Source organism: Solenopsis invicta, chromosome 10, assembly GCF_016802725.1.
Source record: "Solenopsis invicta isolate M01_SB chromosome 10, UNIL_Sinv_3.0, whole genome shotgun sequence".
Lineage (NCBI taxonomy): Eukaryota > Metazoa > Arthropoda > Insecta > Hymenoptera > Formicidae > Solenopsis > Solenopsis invicta.
This window is the reverse complement of record NC_052673.1, coordinates 14,854,873-14,869,983: the sequence shown is the minus strand read 5'-3', so window position 1 is coordinate 14,869,983 and position 15,111 is coordinate 14,854,873. Positions and strand designations below refer to the sequence as shown.

Below are 15,111 nucleotides of genomic sequence, written 5' to 3'. Positions count from 1 at the left end.
GGCCGTTCGTCCTGGCATACGCCCACTGGACTATTGAATGATTCTTTTTTTTTTGTTCACCTCTTAAAAGCTAAATAAATTTAAAATTAAACAGAGAGAGAGAAAAGAGACACGGGGATATACGACTCGATTATCTTCGAGACAATGGCAAATCGCGCGAGAAATCGGTTGCAGCAATCTCGATGAATATTTTCTCAACCGGACATTTCTTCTTTCTTTCAGAACGCGGCTTCGCCTGGAGAGCCTCGAGGACGCGGTGATCGTGGAGAACGACGACGACAAGCTGACCGACCGACGCGGCTGTCCGGCGTATGTTGCGCCGGAAGTGCTGCGCTCCGGACGCGCCTATTCCGGCAAGGCGGCGGACATCTGGTCGCTGGGCGTGCTGTTGTACACGATGCTGGTGGGCCGTTATCCGTTCAACGACGCCGAGCACGCGTCCCTCTTCGCCAAGATCTCGCGCGGCCTGTTCGCCGTACCGGAGGGCCTGAGCCCGCGTGCCAAGTGCCTGATCCGCTCGCTGCTGCGAAAGGAGCCGTCCGAGCGACCGTACGCCGAGGACGTGCCGCTGCACCCGTGGCTGTCGAAGCCGCTGCGGTTGTACACGCCTACGTCCGGCAGCAGGTCCTCGTGCCAGGACCAAATCGTACCAGAGCTATCTATTACTCCTCAACAAGACTGACTCTCTCTCTTTCGGGGGAAGGATCATTATTCCGCGCGTGACGGCATCACACTCTCTCTCATCCTAGTGCTTCTCTCGCGCCGACAGCCGGATCGAGTCCTCCGGCCGAGAGGGGGGAGTTGGCGCAATCAAAAGAAGAAGGAGGACGAAACGATTTTCTTTTAACACATTGGCTGTGCCCGTAGCGAATAGCGGATAAGCTCGGCGAAAAGCGAAAACATGTCTTGTACATGTATATCAAAATGTTCTTCGACTAATACGCGCAAAATCGAATGAAACTGTTATCAAAAGAGCAATATTCAGTAAAAAATTTTATCTACAAATGATTTGCAAATTGAGAAATATATATATATATCCTGACAGTCAATGTGTTAATGGCAGCTGAATTTACACGCTTCGCTCACATAAGTTCGAGTCGCGCAGTCTCCAACTTGGATCGAAAAAGTCGAATCGATCCTTGCTTCGCGCGGAGACGCGCGGCTAAGTACGGTTAAGGATGTGTTGGATCCTCCTCTTTTCGCCGGCGAGGATACGGCCTAGAAAATAAGCTTCGAAGATAGAGCGTATTAACACGGAGCGAGTGTAATCGTTCTCGATTGAACTTTTACGTAGGGGAGAGTAACCAAAGTCTCTATCCTGAACACACAATGCCCTGGATTATTTTCCTCATTTAACACCTGTCACCTGCGAGTTGAACGGTCAAAGTTGGAATCTTGAATAAGATGATATTACGTCTCATTGTATAAAGATAAGCTCACTCTAGTCTAGAGACAACTCGCGGGGCACCGAACAGCGAAAGTAATCGAGGGAAATCCTCTGTAAAATAGCGTCTCGATTTTGGTCATTCTCCGCTGGCAATTTCGGAGGCAACGTGACGCAAGTGATTAGTCTCTAAAAAAAAGTCTCTATCGGCTATAATAGAATCCTAGATTCGAGAAACATTGCCATTACCGGTCCAAGAAATATTTCGCCTTGTTGCGTATACAGATATATTTGCGCGCGCGCGTGCGCGCGCACATGCGAATCCTTTGTGATAGAATCTGAGCAGATTCTGAGCGACATATGTGATACGAAATATACAGGTTGTTTCATAAAGCGTCATGCGGTTACTTGCGGTCATCTGTCTCTGAAGTCCATGTACATTAATTATTGTAAACGATCGAATTCGATGTTTGTATTGTGCGTTAGACACACATCCTCGACTTTCTCGATATTTCGCGTTGCGTATCTATGGTTTTTCACGCTATACCGGCGAATCCGCTGTTGATACGAGTAAACAGTTATATATACGAGTAAACAGTTATAATACGAGTAAGGGACGTGAAACCTAACGTACATTCGAGTATAACCGGTGAGCTTTGTATAGTATAGTATCTAGTATAAAGCGATGAATATAATGAATGGAATCAGAGATTGAATCGGATTACAAGTTAAAAACTCGCAGTCAAAAGAGAAAATATAATGAATCGGCGCGAGAATAAATGAATCGGCTAATGACCAAACGTTACTAAAGCAGGCCGAACGAATTCAAATGAGTTTCTAATCTAAAATCCGATTCATTCTTCTCTGTTTTTCCTCTACACAACCGTTTACCTGTCATCGTTATATCATGGAGTCAATCAAATGTACTAGGCGGACATCGAAGGAAATTCCTCTCGTTTGAATACGATAAAATTTCATTCTCCGACCTAAAAACATTGCCCAAAAAGTTCAAGATTGCTTGGACGTGTGGCCTATACAATTAACTTTATTAGAAAAAAAGATATAAATACGTTGAACAGTAAATTTCTAACTTAAGAACAATAAAAGAATACGCTTCTGGATTACTCGTACGACAAAGAGTATCCATGAATATATAAAATGTGTTCATCGATGGCAATGTTTTCAGGTAGAGTAATTCTCTAGTGAATTATAAAAGCAAGATTTACTCTCTTCTGACTCAGACCTCTAAAGTCATCGCTTGCGCAATATATGTACAGCTCACTAGGTTTCGATTTTCAAAAAAAAACGAACGAAGCGAACATTTTTGTATCAGTTTGGGCACATGAGGCTGTACGTCCCATTTTGAAGATTTTTCTCTTGAATAAAATTCCGATCGATATAAAACTACAAATAACTCTCGTCAGCTATTTTCAATAGACTTTTTATCATCGCAAGTCAATTACGAAAATAAAATCAAGGCAGACATTGAGATTCTCATTTGCATCAATGCTAGATAGTGTGATATTTTAATGAAGTTATTTTTTCCTCTTCGTATTTTATGGTAGAGTTTGATGTTGTAAATCAGTATCGATGTTAAATAAACCCTTTGCGACGGATAAGTGAATAAGTAGTGCAGCAAAAAAACCGCTGTAAAAAAACTTTGTTAAAAAATTTTATTGACTTGACCCCTTTACAGTCAACTAATTTATCTCGCATTTTGCCTCGGTAGAGCTGAAATCCTTGGATTGGTCCTTAAATCTTTTGATGAAAACAAAGCTTGAGAAAGTTCAGCCATTTCTAAGAAATCTCGCAGACGGACAGACAAACGGACAGCCAGACCAAAGACTGTAAAATTGTTAAGTAGATTGCTACGCTGCACTACTTAATGGATGCTGCAGTCATCGCTAGATGTGCCCAAAATAATACTCCTGAAATGTTTTCCGGAGTTTGAGACTAATAGCGAATTCGGTTGGACGCACTGTGTGTTTGATGCACACTGGTGCACATTAAATATACATCGTATACAAAACGTACAAAATTGATCCCTGCCAGCACCGTATGTGGCAAGCATTATAACGTACTAATTCATTGCACGTTACGTTACAGTGATGTTTCAACTGATGTTCGTAAGTGACATATCACTGTCGCGTAACTAACAGTCAAATTCCTAGTGACAGAAACGTCGTAACGTGTATTTCATTTTTCTTTTCTACACTCAAATTAGATCAGTGGTTTTAAGAACTGCTTTAATATGCACTAGTCTAACCGAATTCACTATAAATTTAAAGCTAAGCAACCGATTAAAATCGCTTATCCTACATAAACGAGATTAATTCGATATAGGGTTTTTTGATCCCTTTTAAACGATGAAATGCTTCCGAGAGAATGGAGAAAACAAATTTATAGATATCATCAAATGACTTCAGAGTGCGAATCGAAATTCATTAATTTAGATATTCCAGAACGGTTTAATTTAATTTAAATAGAAATTTCATATGTAATAAACAATTGTAGAATGCCGTTTGTTTCATAAAATATTTATTTTGAGGAACGTCGCTGTAAACACGAGCATCAGCTCGATTGTTAATGCAAAGTTCAGCCTCATGTGAAACTCGAATCGAACCCGCGTCGGACGAGGCATTTCTCGTGGCTCGTAAAACTTTTTATTTCGGCATCCGGATTGAAAAAAGGAAAGCAGGGACAATGGGGTTGTCGATCGATCGGGACTCCGTCTCGATCTTTACCTCGGTCCCTCACGTTCGAAGAAAGTATCATGTGTTCTTGTATATAAAGATACCTGTCAATCTACCTATTTACGCGAACTCTTTTGTAACTTCCGCGCGAGTGAAGAAAGAGAGAGAGAGAGAGAGAGAGAGAGAGAGAGAGAGAGAGAGACTCCTCTTTTCCTTTTTATTTTATAATATTCACGCACCATAATGGGGCACGATATCCCAGGTGCGGCACTAAGATTCCTCCACGTATCGTTCTCAGTCAGGGTACAAAACGCCGCGTGCATCCATCGATGTTTAATTTGTACATAAGTTCGACGCGATTAAATCCTATTGTATTCAATCACTGTCTAGGTGCGTTTAAGGGAACTTCGTTTCTGTACATAGGTAAAATAAAGTGGCGTTTACGATGAAGAGCCGTCTGTCTTTTTCTATCTGCTTGTTCTATTTTTGTTCTGCAGCCGATTAACTCTCTCTGTCTGATAGGCAGTATTGGACAATAATCAATTAATTGTGTAATCAATTAATTGTTAAACGATTTTGTATAATAAATTTGATTAATATAATTATAATTAATCAAGTTTTCGCTTAACTAATTGATGTTGTAAAATTAAAAATTATTTATATAAACACGATTAATTTGATCGATTATTGAAATAAATTAAATATCGTTGATTTAAAAAATAATAATTGTCAGTCATTAATTTTTATAATCATATTTCAAAAATTATATTTCTAGTTTTTACGAAAAATTATGAACTTAAAGAATGTGATTGCATCGGAATTTTAATTAATATTGGTTGATAATTTATTACATTAATGAAATATACGGTCTATTCATGCTATAAATCAGTGACTAAAACAATAATTAATGATTAATTTCTTAATCAGTAGCAGTAAATTATTTTCGATTGAGCGAATTAATCATAATTATGTACAATTTAATTAAACGTTTATAATTGATTAATGCCCAAGATTTATCTCAAGGCAACTAAAATATCTTAATAACTTCTTATAATCAAGAAATTACAAAATACTAATTAATAATTATCACTACTAAAAATTTAGTCTTAATAATTAATAATTAATAAATTGATTAAATTTTGCCCAACACTGCTGATACGATATATTCAGCATATTAAAAGAAAAAGTCATATCTTTGATAAATGCAGACACATTAAGCAAAATCTAACAGAGCTCATATTAAAGAGGATTGTTGAAATTTTAATTAAAAATTATTGCGATAAACACTATTACGAAGTTAAATTATTGACATAAGATCTAATATTTCTCGGATTTAACTGGATCAGATTTATTTTTAATTTAAAGATGATAAGAAATGTGTGACGCGAGATGTAGTAACTGTATGTGTTTTATCAACTTGCGTAAATTGTGCGAATTATTTACGTAATTCTTTACCAGTCTGACGTCACAACTCATAAAAGTAATGCAACTTTTGACGCAGAGAAAAGTCAGTGGCGGCTTAAGACACTCGCAGACCCCGTCCGCAATCGATTTGATTCTAAATCTTTTGGCACAAAAAGAAGAAGAAGGAAATAAAACACTCGGAAAATTAACCCTTTATTTTGTTTACTTCTAAAAAAATTATGCAGACGTGTAAAAATTGATTGTCAAGTAAATTAATTAAATTTCAATTTTATAATTATTATTTTACTAAGAAAAAACTACTTGAAGATTTGTATGTTTTTACTAATAAGAAAATCCACAATATAGTGTAGTGGTAAATAAAAGCTGTGTTTCGAAATTCTTCACTGCGAGTACTGACAATCTATATGGTTCACGTTACATATATTATACTTCACGTTATATATATCTACAGATTTGCAGTACTCTGCGTGAAAAACGGAACGCACCTATAGAAGTTAAAAATTCATTTGAAATTAATCAAGTCAAGTTAAAAGTTATTAATTTTATTATTTAACTTTTTAACTAGTACTCTCAATTCTGCGCATAATGTAGATTTATTTATATTTCACGCGTAAACATCCAACCCTGCTATTAGGTCACATGGCATGCAGGAAGATACATTCGGGCATTTAAATTTGGAATCACGTGGTGCCGTGAGGGGTGAGGGAAATGTAGCCGCGCGCGTGACGAGCCAGCCGTTGACAGCGTAAATTTGAAAGCGTCTGTTTTCGAGACACGCTGCCACGACGAAGACGTCGCTGCGGTGCAGCGTGCCGCGGCGACGAATGAAAAATGGCCGCGAACGTGAGAACAGGTGAGTGATAACGTAACGGCGCCGCGAGTCGACGTTCTCTTCGTGCGTGAATCGAGGATCGGCGGGTCAGTGGTGTCTGTCCCGGAAACCGGGACGCGATCGGGGTCCCGATCCGACCCTCCACCGCCCGCCGTGTCTGTCTCCTCTCGTCGCGATAATCATCCGGCCGTTGAGTCGTTCTTGATCGCGGTGGCGCGTCGAACTTACGGCCCGCCGTTTCCCCGAATCGCCCCGCGATCTCGTCGGCGAACGCGAGATAAAAGCACACGCCGCCGCGACTGGCTCGCGTCCCGCTTATCGCCGCGATAGTCGCGATACTCGCGTCAAGTGGGCGTACGTAGTGCGCCGCAAATCGCGAGGCGACGCTGAGACATACGCATCGCATCAACCGTCCGTCCTGGTCTGTCCATCTGTCACGCAACCACGCACTTTGTTTTGGAAAATTTTCGTTTTACGCTCGCTTATCCGCGCGTGTGTGCGCTTGTTGTGCGTGTGTGTGTGTGTGGGCGCGCGCGCGTACCGAACGCGTGCGTACCAGCGTGTACGAGGAACCGATCGTGCGTCAGAGCCCAGCTGCCCAGTCTTCTGATCATTGTCGTCTGTCGTTGTTGCTTTCAGACATGCGGATACCGACGCGTGCTGCGCCTCGTCCCCCGGGCCAGAGTGCGACGCAAAGAGATCCGATCTGGAGCAGCAGGTATGTCGTCATCGTCCCACTAGGTTTGTTTTTTGTGACAGTGTGCTGTGCAGATTTTATGCTGTCCATACCTGAAGAAAGTGTATAATCAAGGCTGAGTTCAGAAACATTTAAGATATTTTGTCCTTGTTGTTTCAAATGTTAAACAGGGCTAAAATGACTTCTAGGTGCACCCAGGTAAGATTTCTGAATGCAGTTTAGATGTCAAGAACAAAGGGAGAGATGTACAAGTAGTTTGCACATTTGCAAATAATGAGCCTCTTATCTGAAGATGCCCATGAGAAATTCTACTTAGAATCTAGCCTTTCTAGCCTCTGTATCATTGTGGTAACGTTGCAACCTTGTGTGTTTTCAGTAATGATATATTTGGAGGTACCCTAACGACACAACCTGGACAGAAGAAGAAACCACCTCCTCGACCACCACCTCCAAAATTCAATTATAACCACACGCAGTACCAGAAGGATCAAAAACCAAAAAAGCCAGTAAGAATTGTGATCTATGAAGTGTGCTAATAGTTTTTGAAGTGTCTATTACAACAGTACTTTAATAAATATATTCTGTTTTGCACACTAGGCCAGGCCGACAGAGCTTCTGACTAATTTCTTTGGACGAAAAAAGCAGGAGAATCCTTTTCCATTGCGTTCTACAGGCCAGTTACAAAATTCAATGGCACAGCCTTCAAACTCAGTCGCGACAGTATCTTTGATAGATCTCAGCCCGCCTGGGTCGCCGACGTTCACGACACGCTCGAGTGACGGTGTCAGCGTCGACAGTTTCGGTAGTGACGGAAACTCCAATCCATCTGTATTCACGAGTAGCGGAAACACATCGCAAACGGAAAGTGCCTTCGAGGATGATTTTGACTTTTTCGGTATGTCCACCAGGAAGGTAGTACAAAATGACCCATGGCAGACTAAAACAACGATGCAAGATCCGTTCGGGCCTCTCGAGGACACGTGCTCGAATGTGCCTCAGATCGCCAGCGGCGCAAACTTCTTCCCTTTTAACTCCAACAATCGCATGGCGAACCAAGTGCCTTCCAATTCGATCGCTTCTAAACCTTTCGTGACATCGATGCCTACGATAATTCGAGCGAAACCTCCTAAGCCTCCAGCGCCAAAATTACCATTTAAGAAACTCGAACCGATCCCTAGGGAAGCGTGTATCAATTTCAAAGTTTCGAGTAGCGGCACAATGAATAAACCATTGACATTGAATTTTTCTAATGCGTGGCCCAATGACGGTGAGGACAGTGATAGTCCGTCGCCGCCCATGCCAACGATTCCACCGCCGGCACTACCTGCGAATTATTTGGCAGAGCTTGGCAGCAATTTTAAAGTGAGTGTAAACCTAAAGCTTATATATGACTTGTGCGTTTAGAGAAAGATATGACGTATTTGTTAATGATGTTGACAATTCACAGGAAGATTCTAATGAACCTTACGGTATTGCGCTGTACGATTTCTCAGCGACACAGCCGACCGACTTGGCTTTAAAGGAGGGCGATATTGTGCAGTTGGTGAAGAAGGTCAATGATGACTGGTTGGAAGGAAGAATAGGAAATCGTCAGGGGATCTTTCCACTTAGTTTCATTGATATTAAAGTACCTTTGCCAGGTTTATCAGACAACGTGGTCACAGCGCTTTACGCTTTTCCGGGAGAAACCAGCGACGACTTATCATTTGAGGTATTAAATATTACGGCAAAGTAATTGTGTGAACGAAAGATCTATTATATTCCTAATGGTATTGCGATGTTTCAGGAGGGCGCGAAAATCACAGTCATATCAAGGGTATCGAAAGATTGGTTGTATGGTGAGTACAACGGTAGGAAGGGACAATTTCCAGTAAATTATGTAAATAGACTTCCGAGTAATTATTGTAATTTTTAAACATTTTTTCATTAAATATTTTGTATTGTATTAACAATTTACTGTTTCGAGAGCTTCTGTATTGCAAACATTTAGGATTGTTAATTACATCTTTATGAAATATTACGAAGAATGGTGATAAAAAAAGAAAGTGTAAAAATGGATTCGATATGGTCCTGTATATAATTTCGATCATGTACAAATCACTAAAGAAAAAATTTTTATAAAATTTTACTGATGGAAAGACTGAATCATACATACGAGTTTTTATCGTCGTGTTCCAACAAAGATCATTTTCGAAAATAATCACGATATTATCTTTAGGAATTAGAAAATAACATTATCTGCGATATATTGATGATATCTACAATTCCTTTAGATAACTCGGAAAAAATTTTGCACCCTATACTGTTTGCAATATTTTATAAAGGATGCTGCTGAAATTATGAATCATGTACTGAACTGTGTTTCTCTCTTATTTCGAGATTATACGTGCGCATCTAACGTCTGAGAGCTTAATTTTTACTAAACATTTTACATTTTTCTAATCGTATGAACAGAATATTTCAACATTTCATTTTTTTATTTATTGTGCTATTCAGAGTTTCTTTAAATATCAGTGTTCTCGAATTTTAAATATTTTAAATATTTAAAAATCTTTGTGAATTTTATATAAGGATATACTTTGGCAAGTATATATTTGAAATTCTCTGGCACATACAGAAGTCAGCTGTTTAAACATAATTTAAACATATTGTATCAATGTAAGGTAGAAAGTAACAGATCTGCCAAAGTGTACAAATTATTAATATTAATTTACACGAATGAATAATCCATTTTGGTTCAAATATCTTCTTCCTGTACATTATTTGAAAGATTTGTTTTTGATAGATAGATTTCTAAACAATCAAATAAAAAATCAGTCTTCGTTAGATAATTTCGATTTAGATACTATCTTCTTGAACCTTTTGTTAGTCAGATCTAGCATAGAAACAAAGTTATAATTTTTTCGTTGTATATATTGTGTTTGAAAATCTAATGCTTTATATATGAAGTTAAGAAATTATTCCATATCTTCCTTATTTATGCGCTATAAATATAAATTGATTTTTGTTAAGAAAAAAAATCCATTAATTGAAGGATGATTATGTATAAATAAATATGTTGGATTTCTGTATTAATGTATTATATACATGTATTTTTTGTCTAACTTAGAGTTTATTTCAGTAAAAGTTACCAACGGTGGTACAGTTGTACATGTATATTATGTGAATGCATAATTGGGTGGAAGAACGGGGAAAGGCAATGATGTAGTGTATAGATAACGTTCGTTTAATGTACTGTTAAGTTGAGTAATTATTAATGTATATGTGTATACTTAATTATGTTCATATGCGAGTTATGTAATTACGTTTGATAAAACTCTAATTTAGCATGTGCATTGAAATTCGAATATTTCATGATACACATACCAAGTCATTAGCTAAATCTTAGGAGAAAAAAATTTATAGTGAACTCTATATGTATATCATCTTAAGTTATTTCATATTGATTTGAAAAGAGTTCAATACATTTTACTCTTGTATATTTCACTCGAAATTCTCGTTAATACAGTATTAACATGATATCCCAGATTGCATCAAAGATCTGCATTGGGACCAGAATGTTAGTTTATAAGACTAGAAAAGGCGAGTGATGCAAAACAATGAATAGCAAAAACAAAATGAAAAGTTAGAGTCAAAATGTAATAATAAATCATCTTCACATGTAATTAAATTGCTATTTACTTTGTAAGAATTACGCTATTATGCAAAAGACGCCTAATATGCAATGTGATATTTTGCAATGTTTAATGTGTAAACATTTCATGTGTATACAAAATAAACAAGAAAAAAAAATAAATTCTTTCTCGAATCAAATTTCTGTTCCCAGAAAAATTGCTTCCGGAATCGATTAAAAAGATACGATGTGTATATAAAGTAATCAAAAAAGAGATAATTATTTATCGCTTTGAGTTGTACATGTATCTTTTCTGCAGTTATGTATACTATATGTATGAGCTGTAACGTAACACTCTATATCGAATACAGTTTTTTTCCTGATGTACTTCGCTCTTACAATTAGGTAACGTTGCTGCTTCTTTCATTGGCATTACTTTGTTTACTTCGCATAACAGCCCTCGTCAGTAATGCGCTGCAAGATCGTAAATGTTTATGACAATTACTCCACGTGTTGCATCTCAGGACATTTCCGTGGCACGGCAGATACGTATCCGTATAATTTTTCAGTCTTTGCGTTACGACGCTTCTGAATTTCTTTCCTGTCAGGTAATACAGAAAAAAGTTTATTGCGAAAGTCCAGTGATATATGTGAAAGAACAATCCGCGACACCATTTGAGTAACATCTTCTCTTGCAACCTGAAAAATAACAATACTTCCGTATTGAGATATATACACTGTAAACAAGTGAAGAAAAAAATATTTACATTTAAAACACGTTTTCCAAACGTTTCATAATAAAAGATGTATCAGTTTGAAATGTTTTATGTCCATTTTTATCAATATATTTAAATTTTCTCATTTTTGGGTTTAAAAACATTTTTTTCGTTTAGATATTTTTTAATAGTTTAAACGTTGAAAGAGAGAAAGAAAAGTTTTTTTCTATAGATTTACAAATTGCCAAAAATATCTCTTCTAATGTTTGAAAAAACTTGTAAATGATATTCAAATATTGCAAAACAAATGTACCAATTAGTTTATAACTTTTATAAATTTTTTCCAAATAAAAGAACTAATTCGGAATAACAAACTATACCATGAAACGTTTGTAATGTAAATTTCTATATTTTGTCGAACAATTTGAAAGATATTATACCAATGTATATATCTCTCGTTCTCTCCCGCATTAACAGGATGTTTGATTAAAATCACGTCCCAATAAAGTTCCAACGTTTCGACAATTCCCAGCGGCAGTAGCAAGATCAAATGTACTATCGATACCGCGAACAACGTCCTGCTCGAGTTACTGCTTCTATACCTAAAATTATCTGAGGCGAAGGTCGCCGTTAAATCTCCACGTGCGGCGACGTCACGCGTCAACGATCGGCGGCGATGACTTACGTGTTAATTCGTTGTGAATTCTGTAAGACCTTCTCATGCGAACGATCAGCAGCAAATTGCCGATCGATATAAAAAGCAAGGGCAGCCACGTGGACAAGGCGATGTAAAGGTACATGGTTCTACCCCATGGCTTTATCTTCTCCTGGCACGGTATAAATTCGAAAACGCTATCGGTCTCGTATCCTACAAGTAAGCATAAGTCAGAACTCATTGACAGAAACTACAGGAAGAGAGCAATGAGGCGTAGTGACGCAAAGGGGAAAATGATGTGCACATTAAAAAAAATGTTATATTTGTGTTAAGACTGGTTTTTGTTAAAATTTTTGTGTTAAATTTTTGATATGTCCGAGTGTTAATCTAACATAATGTGATTGTGTTATTTGAATATCTTGTAGTGAACTAATATTCAACATTTCTTAAAATGACACAATTTATGGATAAATGAGCAAATTAAAAAGTAATATAATTTTGAAACGTCAGTTCTAAAATAATAAATAAAATGTACATGTATTTATTATGAATGTTGATGAAATTTTGAAGAAATATGCTTTCACAATATGTTTCAAAGTGTTACATTTTTTGCGTTAATTTTTAACATAATATTTGTGCTACTTTTTAATGTCTTGTATTAAATTACTATAAAATTTGAAATTGTTTGAAACGCACGATGGACGTTAAATTTAACACAAATTTTTCAATTGTGTGGAATGTACGCTTTACCGCCGGAGTATAGCTTCGTTAAGGATATTATGAAGCTTATGCAGACTAGGCTGGTGATAATTGTAATTGCGGAGCGATTCTGGCAGTCGCGAGCCCCGAATGGAAACACTACGGCGATGACACGTGTCCACGTGAGGGCGACGATCAGCCAGGTCGACGTAAATTGAAAAAGTTCCATGCTCACGGAATTCGCGCCGCATAGGAACTTGCTGTTCTGCAAGAAAATCATCCTGAGCGTCGTGCAAATTTTGATCCTCCCGTGATCAGTGTCAATCTTCTTTCAAAATTTATTGAGACGTTGAGATGAATAAACGAATTTAAAACACTTGTTGAAAAAATAAATGCCATTTAATATAAAACTTCGAATGACATAAATAGCTAGAGGGATGACAATATAAAGTAAGAAAAGTTCTATTTACATTTAATCTATTTAATATTAAAAATTTTATATTAGATAACATTTATATTTTACAAGCAAAAATTTTGTACACACCGATCCCTGCAATGAGAGGTCAGATAATTACATGATACGATGCCATGATCATAGATAGGGTTGGGTAAGATAATAAATTAAATTAAATTAAATTACTCTAAGTAACAATATGGATCATCAAATAAATTTAATATTTTATTAAATTAAGTTTAGATAAAATATTATTTTATTTGATATGGGAACTTTTTTCTTTTACACAGGTAAATCATTAACTTGGAAAAAAGTTATTAAGTTATTAAAATTTAAATGTTTTAAAAATAACTTATTGATAAAGTTAAAAATTAAATTAAATTAAAAGTTGTTAACTTTTTAACTGATTACTCAACCCTAGTTGTAGACTAACTATCATGACAATCAACATGTTAATTAACTTTAATTTGAAGTCAGTCGAGTCTAAGGCCAATGCATGTGCAATAAAATGAATTTTTTCTTTGAACAATTCCTTTCGGTTGGTTTCACTCACAAGACGATATAAATTCCCGAGTTCGATCTTTGCTAAGATCTTTCTCAGTTGATGCTGAAATTCACTTGAGGCCGTCAATTGAGGAGAACCTTGAGCCAATTGAAAGGAACCGTTTGAAGAATTGATGTTATAGTTATCTCTAACGAGAGACAACTAAATTGATTTTGTTCGTTTATTCCATCTAGATGAATTTCTTCGCAGTGGGAGGACCGGCGAAGATGCAACGAGACAAAATCGATCATACACACACACACACACACACACACACATACACATAAAGGATATTTACCATAAAAAGATCGTTAACGGAAGTGGAGTGTGATTTTGCGACACTGACGGCATAATTGAATATTAACGCTCCATTGTCCGATATAGCGAGCGCGCTTAGATAAAGTGACAAATTGGAGTCACATAGCACAGGTGCGCTCAACATACTAAAAGATACAGCATTTAGCAATACACCTATACGAAGTGAGTTACAACATTTTATGAGAACAGTCGAGAATTATACGATGGGCATCGCGACATTCCTTACCGAGTATTATAATAAATGGCGTTACATAGCGGAGCAAGAAACGGACGGATCTGACGAACGGCTGTAACGACAACCAATACGAGCGTACTTCGCAGGGCCATTTGGCCTCTAAATCGGGCTGACTAGAATTGCGAATGAAATCCAGAACTGTTATTGGCAAGGGACACTTCGAAACGGCTCTGAAACTAAAAGGATGTAGGGTCAACAATAATTCAACGAGAGCATAAAAAAAAATCTATAAAACGTATCACGTAATAATTATAATATAATAAAATTAAAATATTATATAATGAAACAATGTATTTATTTTTATTTATTAATTGAGACTCAACTACTTATAAAATGTAAAACAAAAAGTAGATAATAGATGGAACTTGCTTACCTAGGGGAGGCATTGTACGTTGAGAAAAGCTCGGTAGAATTCACTGACAGAACACTTGCAACGAATATCAACGATCGGATACTTTTATTACGTAAAATCATTTTTCATTGAGCGCGTGACAAATCGAGAACCTAAATTCGTGTCTACTCTGATACTATGCTCGAAGAAGAATTATCTGTCCTGTAGCACAGATACGACTAACAATGGGCTTCTTTAATTAGAAGCTGCAAAGCATCTGTTGTCGATTATCATAATGTGACGTATTCTAATTTCGAAGTAAACAGTCTTGCTTGGACGTTGCTCCACTGGGAGTACATTAACATCGATATGTATATAAATAAAATTCCAATTGAAGTTGAATGAGAAAACACCATTATATTGAAAACTAAGAATCCGCATGCATTAATTTTCAGTGGTTGAAACAACATCGACTAATAGAAACACATTAAATATTAGAGATATACATTCGGCAT

General features: G+C 37.0%; 3 protein-coding genes across 9 annotated transcripts in view; 2 read left to right on the top strand and 1 right to left on the bottom strand.

Moving 5' to 3' along the window:
• Positions 1–4,529, top strand: part of LOC105203922 (tribbles homolog 2) — a 60,192-nt gene extending 55,663 nt beyond the window's left edge. For all 5 annotated transcript variants that reach the window (XM_039454635.1, XM_011172854.3, XM_039454634.1 and 2 more), the window contains exon 4: positions 223–4,529. In XM_039454635.1, coding sequence (XP_039310569.1) covers positions 223–682 — 460 coding nt within the window. In that variant the 3' untranslated portion in view covers positions 683–4,529. The remainder of the gene's footprint in view (positions 1–222) is intronic.
• A 1,669-nt stretch (positions 4,530–6,198) lies between these two features.
• LOC105203920 (SH3 domain-containing protein 19) lies at positions 6,199–10,827 on the top strand. 2 transcript variants are annotated; one of them, XM_011172845.3, is made up of 6 exons: positions 6,199–6,355; positions 6,974–7,052; positions 7,408–7,537; positions 7,629–8,393; positions 8,479–8,742; positions 8,818–10,827. In XM_011172845.3, exons 1-6 carry the CDS (start codon positions 6,334–6,336, stop codon positions 8,944–8,946), a joined length of 1,389 nt encoding a protein of 462 aa, XP_011171147.1. In that variant the 5' UTR covers positions 6,199–6,333; the 3' UTR covers positions 8,947–10,827. The 2 variants fall into 2 exon arrangements, with proteins under 2 accessions (XP_011171147.1, XP_011171148.1); XM_011172846.2 differs by lacking the exon at positions 6,199–6,355 and adding an exon at positions 6,414–6,755.
• On the bottom strand, positions 10,124–14,987 carry LOC105203919. 2 transcript variants are annotated; one of them, XM_026137117.2, is made up of 7 exons: positions 14,639–14,987; positions 14,257–14,441; positions 14,011–14,183; positions 12,766–12,979; positions 12,046–12,228; positions 11,801–11,972; positions 10,124–11,343 (listed from the first exon to the last, which is right to left on the bottom strand). In XM_026137117.2, the coding sequence occupies exons 1-7, from the start codon at positions 14,737–14,739 to the stop codon at positions 11,046–11,048; spliced, it is 1,326 nt and encodes a 441-aa protein (XP_025992902.1). In that variant the 5' UTR covers positions 14,740–14,987; the 3' UTR covers positions 10,124–11,045. The 2 variants fall into 2 exon arrangements, with proteins under 2 accessions (XP_025992902.1, XP_039310567.1); XM_039454633.1 differs by having other exon boundaries at positions 14,011–14,155.
• Positions 14,988–15,111: the final 124 nt, after the last annotated feature.

Coding starts and splice junctions, on each gene's coding strand:
- LOC105203920 (XM_011172845.3), top strand. CDS start 6,334: ATGGCCGCGAACGTGAGAACAG. Junction 8,394..8,478: donor AGCTTGGCAGCAATTTTAAA/GTGAGTGTAAAC, acceptor GACAATTCACAG/GAAGATTCTAATGAACCTTA. Junction 8,743..8,817: donor GCGACGACTTATCATTTGAG/GTATTAAATATT, acceptor GCGATGTTTCAG/GAGGGCGCGAAAATCACAGT.
- LOC105203919 (XM_026137117.2), bottom strand. CDS start 14,739: ATGATTTTACGTAATAAAAGTATCCGATCGTTGATATTCGTTGCAAGT. Junction 14,184..14,256: donor GCCATTTATTATAATACTCG/GTAAGGAATGTC, acceptor CACTTCGTATAG/GTGTATTGCTAAATGCTGTA. Junction 12,229..12,765: donor AACGAAGCTATACTCCGGCG/GTAAAGCGTACA, acceptor GCTTACTTGTAG/GATACGAGACCGATAGCGTT.